The sequence below is a fragment of the Oryctolagus cuniculus genome, chromosome 15 (assembly GCF_051225735.1).
Source record: "Oryctolagus cuniculus isolate XC-2025 breed Fujian yellow rabbit chromosome 15, ASM5122573v1, whole genome shotgun sequence".
NCBI lineage: Eukaryota > Metazoa > Chordata > Mammalia > Lagomorpha > Leporidae > Oryctolagus > Oryctolagus cuniculus.
Window position 1 is genome coordinate 36,930,011 of NC_142881.1, and position 18,965 is coordinate 36,948,975.

The 18,965-nt window shown below is 45.7% G+C and overlaps 1 protein-coding gene across 5 annotated transcripts in view; it reads right to left on the bottom strand.

Moving 5' to 3' along the window:
- PDE6C (phosphodiesterase 6C) overlaps positions 1–18,965 on the bottom strand; it is a 56,188-nt gene that overhangs the window by 3,051 nt on the left and 34,172 nt on the right. For 3 of the 5 annotated variants that reach the window (XM_089314725.1, XM_089314726.1, XM_089314727.1), the window contains 8 exons: positions 14,263–14,350; positions 11,479–11,580; positions 6,310–6,410; positions 3,238–3,345; positions 3,085–3,152; positions 1,486–1,556; positions 1,312–1,395; positions 312–468 (listed from right to left, as the gene is read on the bottom strand). In XM_089314725.1, the coding sequence (XP_089170851.1) occupies positions 312–468; positions 1,312–1,395; positions 1,486–1,556; positions 3,085–3,152; positions 3,238–3,345; positions 6,310–6,410; positions 11,479–11,580; positions 14,263–14,350 (779 nt within the window). Of the gene's footprint in view, positions 1–311; positions 469–1,311; positions 1,396–1,485; positions 1,561–3,084; positions 3,153–3,237; positions 3,346–6,309; positions 6,411–11,478; positions 11,581–14,262; positions 14,351–18,965 lie in introns of those variants that run through there. The other 2 variants (XM_051823943.3, XR_016222125.1) reach the window with 2 other exon arrangements.

Genomic DNA, 18,965 nt, shown 5'->3' on the forward strand with positions numbered 1-18,965 from the left:
TTGGAGTGTCCTCCAGGTCACCTGCAGAGCCTCCTTAGAATAGTAGGCTCAGTGAGGTGAAGCAAGTTGCCCAAATACAGAGTTGGAATCAAAACTGCTCACCCTGATCCCCAAGAGTCTGTGGTTTTCCTATTACTCCTAAAAAACAGTGTTCTGCCGGGGTACCTTAGGAGTCAGCTGGTCCGAAATTACACATAATGTGCGTGAGAGGAGGGAAAACCACTCATCAGCTCCCCAGGATTACCAGGCCGTACCAGGGAGGCCGGCCTCCTGCTTGCATTTTCTCTTGATGCAAACACATGCCATCCTACCTTTTTGGACAGAGTTTCCTTCCTCCTGCTTTTTCTCCTCCTCTTCGATTACCTTCATCTTGGCATCGTATTCATCAGCCAGGGTTTTCCATTCTACTCTGTTATTCTGAAGCCCGTTCAGCATAGGTGTGATCTCTTCATGGAACCGCGAGAACTCCTAGAGAGAATTTCCGGTCAGAGACTTCTTAACTCGTAAAGCTGATGTTAGTGGTTTTCTTTTCTTTTCTTTTCTTTTCTTTTCTTTTCTTTTCTTTTTTTTTTTTTGACAGGCAGAGTGGACAGAGAGAGAGAGACAGAGAGAAAGGTCTTCCTTTGCCGTTGGTTCACCCTCCAATGGCTGCCGCGGCTGGCGCGCTGCGGCTGGCGCACCGCACTGATCCGATGGCAGGAGCCAGATGCTTCTCCTGGTCTCCCATGGAGTGCAGGGCCCAAGCACTTGGGCCATCCTCTACTGCACTCCTGGGCCACAGCAGAGAGCTGGCCTGGAAGAGGGGCAACCGGGAGAATCCAGCGCCCCAACTGGGACTAGAACCTGGTGTGCCAGCGCCGCAAGGCAGAGGATTAGCCAATTGAGCCACGGCGCCGGCCATTCAGTGGTTTTCAAGAGCAGAGAAGGAACTGTAAGGAGCTGGTGGGGTCTCAGAGTTGCTGGGAGGAACTTAACTCGGTGCCTCTGAAGCTTGGGGAAGGTGGTTTCTTGCCCACCTGTGTGCCTGTGTAACTCTTCAGTTTGTCCACACCCGGGTTCTTTTATTACACTGCTGAGTAAACACCTCCAACTACTTTGGAGAAACAATGACACTCCTAATGGCTTTCCTTGTGGATGACTTTTTTTTTTTAAACTTTGGTTAGTTTGAAAGAAAAATTCTCAAATGAATATATAAGGCTACCTTCCCAAAAGTTTGTGAAAAATGGAATTACAACGTAATGAGGATTTTCTCTGAGCTTTTTGAAGACCACCCCCATTTTCATGTTTCACTCAATTAAGTTGTTTACGTACCTTATATACAAAAGTACAGACAAAATCAATAAATCCCACTTGAAGTTTAGGTAGTTCATCTTTCTTGTTTCTGTCCATCATAGGCTAGAAAGAGAAACCCTTTTAAGTAGTTTTCTAAAATTTAGTGAACAAAAGCAACTGATTTGTGTAGATCATTTGATATGAAGGTCTTACAATAGGCTGTTGCTGCAGCACCGTTCTCTCCAGATCGCCTTGCTCCCAAAATTCATTTGCAACCATAAGTGCTACCTAGAGAGGAGAGAGGCTTGGTTCACTGACTCCACTTAACTAATATAGCATGAGTGACATTAAGGGTACAGTTCATAGTCCATGCTTGAAATTTTGTCACATCAAATGTCCTCAAGAAGATTTAAGGGGGAACTTTTCTTCCTACTTCAGTGTTGAGTGCCTATCTCCTATTTGCTGTTGTTACCCTTCTTGACAATAAAAAGGGGAAATGGGAGGATGTTTGATTCCATTCCACATTATGTTTCCGGCTCTGCCGCTTCCCAAGTCCTGTGTCACCTATCTGTTAGCATCGAGCCTACATCTGTGTGTGCACATGTTCACACACACACACGCACATGGAGATTAATCTTTTTTTCTCTAAACTGCCTACTTGTACTCTGTCATCAAGAGTGAAGAGTAGCTCACCAGGTAAAGGGGAGGGGAAGGCCATGTGTGGAGATGACACAGTGTGTCCAGAGCATCGGATCTGGAGTGGGGACATGAGAGGGAGTGATAGGAAGTGGCCCCAGGCGTGGGCATTAAGGACAGGTGGTGACAGGCCAGGTAACCTTTGCTGCAAAGTTTGAACTTGGTTCTCCAGGCCAGCGGTTTTTACCAGTGGAGCCCTTGGATACCTCAGATGTGCACCAGGGATACAAGAGGTTGGAGGCCAGGGGCGAGGAAAGCTAACTGAGCTTTGCTGTTTTCTCTTTTATGAAGTGATCTTTGTACATGTTGCATAGGGTAAAAATGGACTTCTTAAAATTAAAAAAAGTTGGAAACCATGGCTGTTGAGGAGTTTGAAAGGCAGTGGGATGGCTCATCAGAGCTTCTCTCATTTCTAAATAATTTGATCATTGTGCTATTGCCTCAGCTCTACTTTAAAGAATCCCAGCAGCAGGTCAGGGAATGGGTGGGGAGTTAATGATGCGAGAGGACCGATTAGGAGGCTGCCACCGTATTTCTAATAAAAGCGTGTGGAAGACTGAACTGAGGGCTGGGCATCTGACCTAGAGGTTAGGACACCTGAGTCCCACACTGGACTACCTGGGTTTGATCCCTGTCTCTAGTGCCTGATTCCAGCTTCCTGTTAATGTGCACCCTGGGAGGCAGCAGGTGATCGCTCAAGTACCTGGGTTCCTGCCACCCATGTGGGTGGAAGACCTAAGACTCCTTTGGTCTTGGCCACTGCTGCCATCTGGGAAGTGAACCAGTAGCTGGGAGCCCTGTCCGTCTCCCCCACTACCCTTGATTGGCATTGCCGACACATCCTGGTCTTGTTCTAACTGTTCGCTCTTAAAAACAGACATTCCCTGAAATAAAATTTTTCAGCCTGTTGAATGATAAGGAACTCTTTCAAGAAAGCATTTTCTTTCCAACATTTTGTCTATTTGCTTGATTCTAGGGCCCGATTAAGGGACCTGTTGTTGTACCATTTCTATGGGTAGAATAGAGTTCTGAGGTTGCCACCCTTCTTTATGTGGACTTGGACACGGGACCTAGACAGTACCTGGGAGTGAGACAGAAAAGAAAACAAAGCTGGACCTGCCTGACTTTGTACCTCCCAGGGCTTGGTTATAGCAGACAGGTCACATGCAGTCATCATCATTGCCCTTAGGGAGAAAGCAAAAATTGTGAAGACAGAAATCCAAAGTAAGTTCTTTTTGCCAAAAGAGAAACAGAATTCTGGCTACTCACATGATGATCTCTTTTTTGGTTGGGTCAATGGTTACGTATTTGATAGCCTCCTCTTCAGTTTTCATTTGTTCACAGGCATCAACAATTTTTTGAAACATGGTTCTCTTCCTATAAGAGATAGAGCTGTGTCAGCATATAAAAGCAGGTAGAAAAGATATCGTAAGTACACGCTTCTCAGATTTCTTGTCCTGATGTCAGGGTGACCTCAAAGCCAGTCTAAGGAGCCAGCGGGTAGGAGAACAGGGGACAATTAAAACTTCAGTACAAAAAGCTTGTGACAGAAAAAGCACAGACCACAGAGGGGGAAAAAAAAAAACCCAGGTGAGTTCAAATGCAATAGAACAAAAGTTACATGTGAGAAGAAACTATGACAAACATCAAGGCCACACGCTGTGATATCACAACACACATAGCCAACAAAAAATTAGAGCCCAAAATATGTGGCTGCTTGGTCTCATTAGTAATTGAGACCATACAAATGTGAACAAGGAGACACCAGTGCACACTTGTAAGACTAGCAAAATGTTGAATGTGCCCAGGTCAGGATTACCCTGGATAGGGGTAATAGGGAATATTCTAGCTAGGCGTCCTTGCTGGAAGGATACATGGGCCCCGCTTTAGAGTGCAGTGGTGCAATGTGACTACAGTTGGAGGCATAAACCCCAGAGCACTGCCATTTCTAGGGATGTACTTTAGAGAATCTTTCATATATGTACACAGGAATATACACTGTAGCACTGCAGGCAGCAACGAAAAACAATCTAAATGTCGGTGAATAGAGGAATGGATGACTGAGTTATGATATATCCAACTTTGTGCAGTTAAACCACGAGTTGAATCTCAACTTATTTTTTTGACAGAGTGGACAGTGAGAGAGAGACAGAGAGAAATGTCTTCCTTTGCCGTTGGTTCACCCTCCAATGGCCGCCGTGGCCAACGTGCTGCGGCTGGCGCACCGCACTGATCCAAAGCCAGGAGCCAGGTGCTTATCCTGGTCTCCTGTGGGGTGCAGGGCCCAAGCACTTGGGCCATCCTCCACTGCACTCCCGGACCATAGCAGAGAGCTGGCCTGGAAGAGGGGCAACCAGGACAGAATCTGGTGCCCCGACCGGGACTAGAATCTGGTGTGCTGGTGCCGCTAGGCAGAGGATTAGCCTAGTGAGCCACGGCGCCGGCCCAGAATCTCCACTTATGACCAAGGGAAAAGCTCCAAGACATAATGTTGCATGAGAAAAGCAAGTTGCAGAAAGGCACATACAGAGTGTGGTACTATTTGTAGAAAAATGTAAAGTACATTTAATATCATATAAAAACAGATGGGGGCTAGTGCTGTGGCACAGTGGGCTAAGCCACTACGTGGGACGTTAGCATTCCTCATCGGAGTGTGGATTCAGGTCCTGGCTGCTCTGCTTCCTGTTAATGCACCTGGGAAGGCATTGGATAATGATCCAAGTGTTTGGGCCCCTGTCATCCAAATGGGAGACCAGGATGGAATTCCTGGCTCCTGGCTTAGGCCTGCCCCACACCTAGCTACTGTGGCCATTTGAGGAGTGAACCAGTGGATGAAAGATAATCGGTCAATCTCCCCACCCCCTTCAGTCCTTAATACATAGATGGAGAAGGTGAATACACATCAACATCAAATTGTGGTGTTTTTGAGGAGAAAGAGAAGGGACCTTCATGCTGGAGTAGGGGTGAGAAGCCTGAGTTACATCACTAATTGTTTGCTTCATAAAAATGAGATCTGGGGGCCAGTGTTGTAATGCAGCAGGTGCCACCATGCGTCCCAGCTGCTCCACTTCTGATCCAGCTCCCTACTAATGGCCTGCAAAAAGCAGCAACAGATGGCCCAAGTGTTTGTGCCCCTGCCACCCACGCAGCAGACATTGAAGCTCCTGGCTTTGGCCTGGCTCAGCTATCTGGGGAACAAGTCAGCAGATGGAACTATTTCAAATAAATAAATCTTTTTAAAAAAAATGTGATCTGAGAAAAATGTGGCAAAATTAAGCTTTTGTTGAGTCTGGGTTATAGATGTTTAGAAAGCCATTATATTATTCTAAGTTTGTATTTCAACTATTTGTTTCAACTATTAAATGTTTACTTAAAGATCAGAAAGGCTTAATTTGTCACTGACCCAGGTCATTGGACAGTTGAGTCCTCTAACAAGTTAATTTCGGGGCCAGCATTGTGGCACGGCAGCTTAGTCACCACCTTCAGTGCTGGGATCTCATTTGGGTGCCGGTTCAAGTCCCAGTTGGTCCACTTCCAGTCCAGCACCCTGCAGCAGAAGATGGCCCAAGCATCTGGGCCCCTGCCACCTATATGGGAGACCCAGAAGAAGATCGTGGCTTTGGCCTGGCCTTGCCCTGATCATTGGTGCCATTTGGGAAGTGAACCAACTGATGGAAGATCTTTCTCTGTCACTCTCCCTCTCTAACTCTGCCTTTCAGGTAAATATATTTTTTAAAAAGTTCATCTTGTTCTAATCCATTTTGACCAAACAACTCAAATGCTCACTTAGAAGAAAATGTGCAAATACTTAGGGTATCTGGTCTCCATGACAATATCATTGTTGTGAACAGGCCAACGCTCTGCTGTAGTTAACTGTTTTGTGAGTTAGGTTCCTATACAATCACTGTCTTTTGTTCAGTCCCAGACTCTGACAGTACCAAATTTCTGAAACCCTAAATAACTTTATACTTGCACAGCACTGAATTCACCAAGACAAAACCCACCTTGTGACGTTTCTTGGTGTCACTCTTCTAACAACACACAAACTTCACTGCATATTTTTCATCTCCAACTTCTTCAGATAAACAAACCACATAAGGCTAGGGGCTTAAGTTTTAAAATCCATCTGGCAATGTCTAGTAAATTCACTGCCAGACATCTATTTCAAAGATAGTCTGATTGGTCATTCAAAAGGAAAACAAGTTATCGATTGCCTTTAAACGTGAATGCAACAGAATGTGACAGTTTGCAGAATAGTACAACAGTGCAATGCAACGGCTAATTTTGGAAAGTAAACCGCACAGAGTAGAGGAGCGTTGTGTTGTACAGCTGTGCACTTACTTGAAATACAAAGCCAGGTCTGTGGCTATTATTGCGACCTCAAACAAATGAATAACTGTTTCGAACTGCCGCTTATTGAGGTTCTGGAAGATGTTTAAGCTCTGTAAGATGAAAATGCACAATGAATTGGAATCATTAACTCGCCTTTGATTCAACAAACAAACCAAACTATGCTTAACAACAAGAAAATCTAGGTCTTTCAACACTGTTTTGAGTTCAGTTTTTATCTTGTAGATAAAGTAAGTCCTTGTATTGTACTTTGAGTAGGGCCATTTAAACTATGTGTTAGATAACTGAGCAAATAGTCAACCAGTGTTTAGTTTTTGGAGCAAACAGTAGTGTTTTCTTCCAGGACCACTGAGAAAATCAGTAGATCACAAATTTGCACTGATTGAGGAGATGCATTAAAGAGTTTTGGGGAGATGTTCAGCTGTCAAACATGTTGCATCATCCACTAGGTGACTTCTGCGTGATCACAGAAAACTCTGGTCTGTCAGAAGCTGCAGGTCAGATAGTGTAACAAGCAGAGCCATGGTTGCTGAGGAGAGACGGTGAAATCCTCCCGTGCTATTCTGAAAATGCTTGCTTGCAATTGCATTTTACAAAGACTAAACCTTTCTTCACAGAGTTTCTCATAAAGATTTTTTTATATATGGGTGAGCTTCATTTCTTAGTTTTTAAAAATGATCATATAAAGCTGGGAGTAGTTTGCAAAAGCTCTGATATTCCAAATAAACCATTTTAGTCATATAGGCCAAAGGACAGATGTATAGTGGTTTTACAAAACCGAAAAATCCCACTGGATCAAAATAGGACATAGTCTGTCAACCTTATGGAGGAACAGATGTAGCATAATGTAGGAAAAAATAGTGGACTAAGCACCAAGTAGTAAAAGCAGATCCTTAGTTCTTCATACCTACCAGGTCTAGGTGTGTTATGAGCACTCTTAATCACCTCCCAACATACCACAGCACAGAGAGGTTAAGTCACTTGCTCAAAGGTACTCAGCTGGAATGTGGCGGAATTGCTATCTAAACCACTGTAGCACAACTACAGAGTTTATGCTCAGTCCCTACCCTATACTACTCTCAACACGGACCCCAGGTTCAGTTCCTGGCTTCACCACTTGGTATAGTCTCAGACATTGAACTTCACATCTGTATTTGTTTACTCAGTGGGGAGAAAAACAACTGCCCTGGCTAACTGCCTCGCACAGAGTCTGTGTTCAAATAAATCACTGTGGAATGTTGAGTCCGTATGATAACAGGAATGCATTGCAGAACTACAGAAACCTGTGTCGTGTAATGTAACATTTTGAGGCTAGCTCCAGGCTAAAATAGAACTGCAAGCCTAGGACCAAAAGTGGCTCTCAGCCATTCCAGGAGACTAAAATGTTAGAGAGCAGTAATTGGATAGGAAACCAAGTCTTAGACACTAAACTATATTTGTAAAAACACGTGTAAGTACTAGTAAGTTGTGGTTTTCTCCATTAAAAGAATGTGTTCATCAGTTAGCCTTTCTAAGTTGATAGATTGAAGTAACAGCTGTGGAGCACTGCAAATTTCAATAAACAAAAAGACGGAGTCAATGTCTTACTTGGGACCGTTCACAGCAGTTCACTGGGCGTATCGATGTCTATCTCAACCAAATCTGCCCACAAGTCATTTTCAACCCAACCTGCGCTGGCCAGGGAGGGGCAAGTCAGTGTCGTCCTACTTGGCATACCCTGACTTTGGTCTGACAGTGGTCTTCCCTTTGGACTGGCAGCTGATCCACGGCGTACTGACATCAGTGACGCACCGCCTTCACGTGTACACTGACAGGCTGGTGTTCCACAAGTAGTGCGTGTGACATACTTTGGAGATTCAGTAACACTGAAAGCCAACCTTGATTGCTGAATTAAAGTTAAAAAAAAAATCGGGCCAGGGAATTTATGAAAATGCCTTAAACTTCTTTGACAAATTAATACAGCCCTTGAAGTCATTTAAAAATGCAAAACACTCTGCTAAATTCAAATAACCCTTTGGGACTGAAACTCCCTTGCTGCCACAGAACTGCACAGAGGACAGAATCTATAACCATTGACCTAAGGAATCAATGTTGATTATGCAACAGTTCAGTGCATGTTGCTTGTTTGTAAACTTGGACACCTGTTACCATTTGACAGGTGTTCAAGTGTAGGAAAGAAAAAGCTACATATAAAGAGATACAGAGAGATTACTAATACAGTTATACTCTATTTGTCATAACCTTTTTCCAACCCAAAATAATGAAACTGCTGTTCTAAAAGTGAAAGATTATCCCCCCAAAAAATTTGCTGTTAAAAATGAGTCAATACTACAATTTCAAAAATTGACATAATTGAGAAAAATGGAGTTTAAAGTTTTCAGCATTGCTTCCCATGTAACACAGTATACCTAAATTGCACTCATTTTTTTCTCCCTCATTTTCAACTTTCACCTGGAAATCTGTACAAGTCTGCTAATTTAAAAACCTTTCCTGGGGCCAGTGCTGTGACATAGCAGGTTAAGCTGCCACTTGCAATACCAGAATCACATATGGGCACCAGTTCAAGTCCTGGCTGCTCCACTTCCAATCCAGGCCCTGCTAATGGCCTGGGAAGGCAGCAGAAGATGGCCTAAGTGCTTGGGCCCCTGCACCCATGTGGGAGACCAGGAAGAAGCTCCTGTCTCCTGATTTCTGCTGTTGTGGCCATTTGGGGACTGAACCAGCAGATGGAAAATCTCTGTCTCCCTCTCTAACTCTGCCTTTCAAATAAATAAAATTTAAAAATAAACCTTCCTTAATGCTACATTCTTTTCTTTTTCTTTCACACCCGAATTTCTTAAAAGAGCTAAAGTGGCTTCCTTTTAAGGGTTATGGGTATGGATTCTTACAAAGTATAAAAGATGCTGTTTTCTTTTTTTGTATTCCTAGAAAGCTCTTAGCCACATTTGAGGCCTATGTCTAATAAACATTTGAATCTCATCGTATCAATACGTGGATATATATATATATATATATATATATATATATAGCTTTTCCCACACTTCCTCTAGACTCAGTGCCATTCCAACCAAAACAACAAATTTGCTGATGTGTGATTGTAAATTGACAAACATCCTAAAATTCATGTGGAAGTGCAAAGGCTCAATAATATTTGTCTCAATTCAAAGCTGAACCAAGAATAAACAGTGGAGGGTGGCTGGTGGTGAGGCATAGCAGGTAAAGCCACCGCCTCCTTGTGGGCACTGGTTTGAGAACCAGCTGCTCCACTTCCAGTCCAGCACCCTGCTAATAGCTTGGGCAAGCAGAGGACAACGGCACAAGTGTTTAGGCCCCTGCCACCCACTTGAGAGACCTGGAAGAAGTTCCTGCCTCCCAGCTTTGGCCTGGTCCAGCCCAGCCACTGTGACCATCTAGGGAGTGAACCAGCAGATGGAAGATTAATCTGTCTTTGTAACTCTAACTTTAAAATAAATAAATGGAAATCTAATGAAAAAAAAAAAGATGACACAATGGGGAACCAGTGTAACTCCTGACTGCAGCTTCCTGCCCAGACAGACCTTGGGAGGCAGCAGGGTGACTCCAGGAGCTGGCTTCCTGCTGCCATGTTGGAGACCTGAATTGCCTTCCCTGCTCCCAGCTGCAGCCCGGGCTGGACCAGGACTCTTGCAGATATTTGGGGAGTGAGCTAGTAGATTGTGGCACACTCTCTCTCCCTCTCAAATAAATATATACAATTTCTTAAAAAATAAGCAATAATGGCAATTATAGAGTACAATGCAAATCTTATAAATACAGATAATGATAAAAACACTAATAAGTGCCTTCTAAAGCAGAGAGAGAAATGTGAGGAAAAGTAAAATCCTCCTAAATGGTTCGTATTTCATAGCAGGGAACTAATAGGTACTGTAAACTCTTAACACAAACAGCTTTAAAATGTCAAACATCTCAACAGCAATAGCTTTGGAAAATTTTTCATAGATACTAGTCATTTGAGACGGCCCTTTAAAAACTAACATCTCTTATGATAAAGACAAGGAAGTTCTGCAATGTCATTCCAGTGCTGTTCTGTTAAAGTCAAGTACAATTAAATCTTTTTTAATTTTTTTTTTATTTTTGACAGGCAGAGTGCACAGTGAGAGAGAGAGAGAGACAGAGAGAAAGGTCTTCCTGTTTGCCATTGGTTCACCCTCCAATGACCACAGCGGCCGGCGCATTGCGCTGATCCGAAGCCAGGAGCCAGGTGCTTTTCCTGGTCTCCCATGGGGTGCAAGGGCCAAGGACTTGGGCCATCCTCCACTGCACTCCTGGGCCACAGCAGAGAGCTGGCCTGGAAGGGGGGCAACCGGGACAGAATCCGGCGCCCTGACTGGGACTAAAACCCTGTGTGCCAGCGCCGCAAGGTGGCCTATTGAGCCACAGCGCCGGCCACAATTAAATCTAATACCTTTAAGATAAGGAGACTTCCTCTCAGCAATGAGAAGGAACAAATCACTGACACAGTGACATTGGAGAAATCCCAGAATTCTGAAAGAAGTCAGCAAAAAAGAGTGCTTTTCATATGTCTACACTTAAATCTAGAAAGTCTAAGCTGATCTGCAGTGGCTGAAATGTTGCCAGGCTGCCTAGGGCTAGGAGCGGATAGAGGGATGGGTGGCAGAGGGGCTCCAACAGCCATTTGAGGTGAGAAAAATGTTGTGTAACTTGACTGTGAAGTGGTTTCCCCAGTATAAAATGCCAAAAAAACCTATAGAACCTATAGAACTCTACACTTTAAAAGGGTGGAGTTCATTGTATATATATTAGACTTCAATGAAGTTGATTGAGAAATATAACTTTGACTTCAAAAAGTAGCCTGGGCAGTGTGATCATATTTCTCAAAAATCGTGGCTGCCCATGAGGCCTGTGCACATTCCCAGGGTGACTGCAGAGAAGTTCATCCGATGTTCATGAAATACCTGCAGCTTGGCGCTAGCATCATTTGTTTGCCAGAATATTGTGCCCAAAACATCACATAGAGGCAGGTGCAGCTGAGCGAGAGAGCCGGCCCCAGCGGGGCCTCTGCTTGCTCAGCTGGCTTCACTGGCTCACAGAAAGCCTCTATTTTTATTCTCTCTGGACTTTTAAAAAAGGCAATAAAAACATGACTTCTGTGTAGCACACCCAAGCAGGTAGACACAGCTTGAATTCATGCTGGTCGGAGCTGTCCGGGAGAGGCCAGGGAAAGTACGGGCAGTTCTCATCTTCGGTGTGGTGCCTGGGACACTGTTGAGAGAAGATAGCAAACCTGTTCTTGCCTGGCTGGCCGCTGTGACGTAGTGTTTAATTTCTTCTTCACTACTTTGTATAAAGTGGGCCAGGCTGATGGGGTCGGTATGAAAAACCATAAATGACATTTTCATATGCTTTGTGAACTTTGTAAAGAGGCATCCGGAATAGTCACAGCATTCTACTATTATGCTAAGTAGCTTATTTTTTCATTTCTACAGTATATTTTAGTATTAAAATTTATACTCCTACAAATTTGGCTAGCAAAGTTCCCGCCTATTCATTGAGGTGAAGAGGTTGAACCCTGTCTGGTTTAGAATCCTGGCAGTTCTATTCCTTAAAGCAATAAATCCAACTCTACTAGGACATAAGGACATTTCAGTTCAAAGTTTTATGACGTCAAAAAAAATGCTTCAGTCATTGCCACTGATGCCAAAATTGCTGGAAAAATTCCAAGGATTTCCCTTGAATAAGCTTAATGGTTAATTTTATGGAATTAAAAGAGCTGCGTTATTTCTACAAAGGATGAAAAGCACATCCAAAGCTGGAGAAGTGTCCATTTTTTTTAAGCATTCAATTTGCTCGTGAACAAGTGTCGTGTGACTGCATCGCCTAGCGACTCTATTGACAGGGCTTTCAAAGTCTGCAATTAGCAAGCTGAATCGTATTGTAGAGAGGTCCTTGAAAATGTGCTATGGATTACTGACATGCAATATTCCTGTTTAGAAAGAATAGCAAGTCTTTATATAGCCATCAAAAAGCCGGTCTGGACTGCAAAGTAAATATTAAAAAAAAAAAATGAAGATGGAAAGCCCTAACTCTATTATACACGGTCGAAGCCCAGAAACAAAAACACACAAGACACCAGGAGCCTCCCAGCATAAACACGCGGATACTTTTCTACAGTTCTTCAAGTGCATTTTGCTGTAGCTGGTGAGTCTAAAATTGGTAGGTCATAATTGACACTATCTCACGGTGGTATCATAGAAATGGGAGAATGTGCAGAAAATTCTTACTGAGAAACCAAAGATTGTCCCACCCAGTAAAACAATGACTCATAGCAAACGAGGTGATAGCAATCCACCCCTACCTTCCTTTTAGTTGCCATAGAACAGATATGGTCTACACTGTGGATGCTGTAGCAGGGAACAGTTCTGTCTTCACATCAGCTTTAATGGAGGTCTGATTGAAAAGACAAACCCCCAGACCCCCAAGTAGACAGACTGGCCAGTAGCTGGGAAACGAACCTCGGATCTGTGCTCTTGCCCAGTTAAATGGATGATTCTGACGCTGTTGGTCCGGGTACTCACAGGCTAAGGAGCACCATCTAGAGTGACACAGGGGCTGTGGTTGGAAATGTTTTGTCCCCTCTGCAACTGTTGGTATAGATTCCCAGTGTATTGTTGAGAGATAGTGGGGTCTTAAGGAGGTGGTCAGCTCATAGAGATCCATGCCTTTCTCTGGAGAGCAGGTTGTTAGAAGCAAGGCAGCCCCACACGTTTCCACTGTTGCACACATACTCACCTGCCCTTCTAAAGCCAAGCAAATCTGGCTGCCTGATCTGGAGCTTCCCAGCTTCCAGAACCATGAGCCAAAACAGACCTCTGTTCTTCGTAAGTAACCCAGCCTCCGGGGCTGTGTAATAGCAACAGAAGCGGACTGAAGCACAAGGCTGGCACTTGGCTGTGAGCACCGCGGAGTGTGGCACACTGCGCAGGCTTAGGTGAGAACTGTGCCGGGGGCTGCAGCAGTCACAGGCTCTGGGAAGGACTCAGCTGCCTTCTCCTTTGCTACTTTTCTGCCCACTCTGCCCTGGGGTTGGGGGGTTTCCTGCTTAGCTCATGGGGACCATTTTGGTTTTCCATTACCCAGAAGTCTCTAGTGTTATTTCTAAACTTGGGTGCATTTCTGTGTTTCTGCCCTGGACCTTTAATGAAAGATGGTTATGGAAGCTGAAAGCAAGCCCCCACCTCCAGGGCGCTTGTCAGTCCTGGCGAGTGCATGACTTGGACCAGGTTCTCTGCCACCAGGTGAAGCAGGGTTCCCCTCCATCTGACAGTGACTCCTTTTAATGCTTCTTGGCTTGGAACCTTGCTAGGAATCTATGACCAGGTGACACCTGCAGCTTTCCCTCAGGCCTAAGTCCTCCTTCAATGACATTAACAAAGATGGGGGTGGCTGCACACAACACTCGGGAATCATCAGGAGTTCAAGCGATTCAAAGCCATCTCCATCCCCACCCCTGCCCCAGGCCTGCCCCAAAGGCGATCCCTCCCTAGGGACTCTCAGCTGCCTCCCTGGTGGCAGGTGCCCAATTCTGCCATCCATCCCCACTCCTGTCCCCTCCGCTACCCGAAGCCTGACCTTCTCAAAGGTACAACCCAGTGCAGGAACCACAAGCTCAGGGGCAGGTAGCCTGTGCTCCCTCCCTGGTCATACACACATGAAGACACGCAGGGCCCTGGGAAGCGCTCTCCTCTTTTCCCCAAGACCCACAGAGCTCCCTGACTCCCAGGGCTCCTGCTCCTCTGAACCCCATCTGCTGGTTCAAGAGCGACAGCCAGCCAGCAGTCTGTCGGTGGGTACACGAGGCTCACGGCAGCGACCCCAGGCTGCCTCTTCCCAGGCGTTCTCTGTGGGCCAGTGCTTTGGTCCCGGACCCGTGAACGGCCCACGTACCTCGTCCTGCAGCAGAGTCTTACTGTACTCCAGGTGGTGCCTCTCCAAGATGGAGGACCCGTGAAGCTTTGCCAAGGGAGATGTGGATCTAGGAGGAGACGGGCCATAACTTTAAAGGTTATACGTAAGTCCACGCAATACAGAATCTTTACGGTCATGGTTTTTATTTTATTTTTTTATGTCTTCCCTCTCCCTTCCCAACCAATGTTTGCAAAATCATTAAAAATGACATATTGAGGGGGAAATTTTAGGTTTAAAAGATGAGAATTTGCTCTTTTCAATAAAAAGAAAATCAACTGATGTGTTGAGTACCAGCAATGCCCCACCCGCCCCGCTGTTGGAGGGCCTGTGTTTGAGTCTCTGTTACGTTCCCCATTCCAGCTGCCCGGGAATGTGCACCCTGGGAGGCAGGAGGGTTCCTGTCACCCATGTGGGAGACCCAAACCGAACTCCTAGATCGGGCACTGACCTGGCCCAGCCCTGGCTCTTGCAGGCATTTGGGGAATGAACTAGAGGAGGGAAGCGCTCTCGCTCGCTCGCTCTCTCCCCCTTCCCCTCAGTTGGTCCTTTAAGTCGATAGAAATATATTAAAATGGAATTAAAGTTATTAAATATTTCAATGGTATACTGAAGAAAGAAAAGCAAAGCACAGCATTAAGCAATTTCCTATATGTACAGTATCTGGCAACAGCAAACCTGAATTAGTGAAAATAACTTGGACTGCAGCTGTGTCCAGCCACTCAGAAAATAACCGAAGGACAGAACCTCAAGCCATAGAAGTGATGTGTGATTTGACTATTCCACTTACCATTTCCCTGTCTTTCTAAGAATAATTTTTCAAAATCGAAACTATAGCAGTGGATGGTGATAAGAAAACACTAAGGTTTTTTTTTTTTTTTTTTTTTTTTTTTTTTTTTTTTTTTTTTTTAAGCCCAAATTAGTAACATCCCAACTTCCTAAAGAAAGTTGACAATGGGGCTGAGGGGGGCTGGTGCTGGTATTCTCTGGGGAATTTAAGATGACGAGATGATTGAAGAGTGGACAAGTGTAAAATTTTACCCTATAATTTAGGCAGAAAATGGTGCAATTTGTAGATGAGAGGAGATTGACGTTAATCCCTGAAACAGGTAACAGATGGCTTGTGAGCACCCACAGAATAATCTCCAGGAGCTGCAGGGATGGTTAGAAAGACAAAGCAAAGCCAGGTCAGCATGGTGAACCCCCTTTGGGAGGGTAGACAGAGGCCAGGCACGGCCTGGGCCAGGTTTCAGCGAGGCAGCCGAGAAGCTGCCCGTGGTCTCCTTCGTCTGTGCACGCTGGACCACCGAGTGTGCTCCTGCAGGGCTGACTCAGCTTTCTGGAGAGCAGAGCCCCGTCTGCTGCCTAACTGAGCACCTTGGCTGCTCCCCGGTTTCCAGCCCTGCACCCTAGAGCGCTGCCCTGGCTCTTGCCCTCATGCACAGCTCCACCTGACCAGTGAACGCGCACAGACGCCGGGCTGTCTGATTTCAATACTGGGAAAAATAAAGGCACTAAGCTGACAGAGTCTTTTTTTTTTTTTTTGACAGGCAGAGTGGACAGTGAGAGAGAGAGACAGAGAGAAAGGTCTTCCTTTTGCCGTTGGTTCACCCTCCAATGGCCGCCGCGGCCGGCGCGCTGCGGCCGGCGCACCGCGCTGATCCGATGGCAGGAGCCAGGAGCCAGGAGCCAGGTGCTTTTCCTGGTCTCCCATGGGGTGCAGGGCCCAAGCACCTGGGCCATCCTCCACTGCACTCCCTGGCCACAGCAGAGAGCTGGCCTGGAAGAGGGGCAACCGGGACAGAATCCGGCTCCCCGACCGGGACTAGAACCCGGTGTGCCGGCGCCGCTAGGCGGAGGATTAGCCTAGTGAGCCGCGGCGCCGGCCAAGCTGACAGAGTCTTACATAGAAGTTTCAGCTGAGTAGAATAAAAAATTAAGAGGATGAAATTTAATTAGGATTAAATATGAAGTACTACTTCAAACTACGTCTTGATGATGTCGAACCCCAAGACCCATATTTTAAGAATGACATAAAACACTGGTTGGGTTCAGAGAAAAATGACAATTAAAATTACATGGCAGAGAACATTACTTTAAAAATAGTTCAAACAACTTGATAAGCTCATCCTGGAAAAGCGAGTCTTTGGGGACGGGACGTGGTAACTCCCTGTAGTAAATGAATGAACAAACTGTGGACGAGAAGGTAAACTTACTCTAGTAGAGCCAGAGAACTCAGTGAGAACAAACAGAAAGCTGTAGGGAGACCAATGGAGAACACTCAACCATGAGAATTTTCCAAAAATAGGATGAACAGAACAAGTGGTTCTCCATTACGGAAAGTAATCAAATGTGGGCCAGAGGACGCAAGAAGGAATACAGTAGAAGAAATGTCTACATTGGATTGGAGTGAGATGAATTCTACAATTCCTAAATTTCTGATAACTGCATTTCTCCAGGGATAAGATCAAAGAGACCAAAAGATCAGAGAACAAAAACTGAACAGGGAAACTTAGATGAAAGGGACAAAGAATTCTATACACATAAAAATATAAAACTGGTTAGAAAAATGAAATAAATGCAGAGGATATAAGAACCTGAAGGAATAATAAACATTGGAAAACAGCCAGGTTTTTAGGAGACCATCAAAGGGCACAGTCAAAGGTTGGGAGATAAGGTTGGGACCTGGAAGCAAGGGCCTCAGACCTTTTGGAGACAGGTAATCAGATCAAGGGCACAAGGTCAAGCCAGAAAACAATCAGCTGTGTCCCAACAGCTCCAGGCCACTCCACGTGGCCTCACTGGTACCACCAGCATGAGAATAGCAGCTCATGCTCATTCAACATTTTCATTGGCTGCACTTGCCAATGTAGTGTCTTTTTATTTTTTATTTATTTGAAAGAGTTGAGACAGAGAGAGAGAGAGGTCTTCCATCTACTGGTTCACTCCCCAAATGACTGCAACAGCTGCAGCTGGGCCAATCCGAAGCCAGGAGCTTCTTCCGGGTTTCCCATGTGGGTTCAGAAGTCCAAGAACTTGGGCCATCTCCTGCTGCTCTCCCAGGCATACTAGTAGGGAATCTGGATTGGAAGTGGAGCAGCCAGGACTTGAACCAGCATCTATATGGGATGCCAGCACTGCAGGCTGGGGCTTTAACCTGCTATACCACAGCGCCAGCCCCACTAATGTGGTGTCTTGATATTTCTTTGGACACCTGGGCAATTCTTCCAACACAATAGGGGTCCATAAAGTGACACTTCAAGAATTATTATGGAGGGACTGGTGTTGTGGCTTAGTGGGTAAAGCTGCCACCTACAGCTCCAGCATTCCACATGGGCGCCAGTTTGAGTGCCTGCTGCTCCACTTCCAGTCCAGCTCCCTGCTGATGCACCTGGGAGAGCAGCAGAGGATGGCTCAAGTCTTTGGGCCCCTGCACTGATGTGTGAGACCTGGAGGAAGCTCCTGGCTTCAGATTGGCCCAGCTCCAGCTGTTGAGGACATTTGGGGAGTAAAGCAGCAGATGGAAGACAGGTTAAGTGACTTTCCCAAGGTCCCCAAAACAGGAAGTAGTTACACCCCACAAACTCAGATTCCCAAACCCACTCTCTGTAAAATGCTACAGCTCTGGAGAGGAGTAGGTAGTGCTTTAGAAATGGGGACAAAGTGTGGCCCAGGCAGAGTATCTCAAAAACCACCATCAAGGTGCTGGCTGGGGGTGACCATTGCTCATGAATGTGTGTAAGTTCTCAGAGACCATTCATTCATTTATTTAAAAGGGAGAGGGAAAGAGGAAGACAGGGAATGGGGTGGTGGGGAGGGAGAGAGTGAGGGAGGGAGGGAAGAGAGAGAGAGAAAGGGAGAGGGAGATCCCATCTGCTGGCTCACTGCTAAATGACCACAACGGCCAGGGCTGAGATGAAGCTGAAACTGGGATCCCAGAACTCAATCCAGGTCTCCCACATGGGTGGCAGGAGCCCAGTGACTTGAGCCATCACTGCTGCCTCCCAGGGAGCTGGAGTGGAGAGGCAGAGGCAGCTATGAACCCAGGCGCCCTGACATGCAATGTGGGCATCTTGACTGAGAGAAGCCTGCCCTGCTGATGAATTGTGGCGTGTGACAAGGACATAATCACTGGAGTTAATAGTCTGTAATATTTATCGACTGCCATGAGCTGAGTACTTTTACATCCGTGATTTCATTTTACATTTCCAACAACCTTACCTGTGAGATCCTGTTATTATCATTGCTGCTTTCCAGATGAGGGAATTAAGGCTCAAAAAGTTGAAGTCACCCATGAGCCCAGTGAAGCCAAGTCTATCCAACCCCAGAGCTTATATCCTTATTATTGCACTGCCTTTCTTAGGGCAAGACAGGAAGATGGCGTTGAGGTCACGATGGGAGACCAGCTGAAGAAGAGCTGGGTAGAGGCAAGAGGACCATGGAATGGAAGGGTAGTGAGTCCAGGAAGAAGCATTCCTTAGGTTGAACTGGGGGGTGTTCCACACAGATGGACAAGGGTGCTTCAACACGCTCATGGAGGGGCCAGTGCTGTGGCGTAGCAGGTAAAGCTACCCCCTGCAGTGCCGGCATCCCACATGGGCACCGGTTTGAGACCCAGCTGCTCCACTTCTGATGCAGCTCCCTGCCATGGCCTGGGAAAGCAGTAGAAGATGGGAGACCTGGAA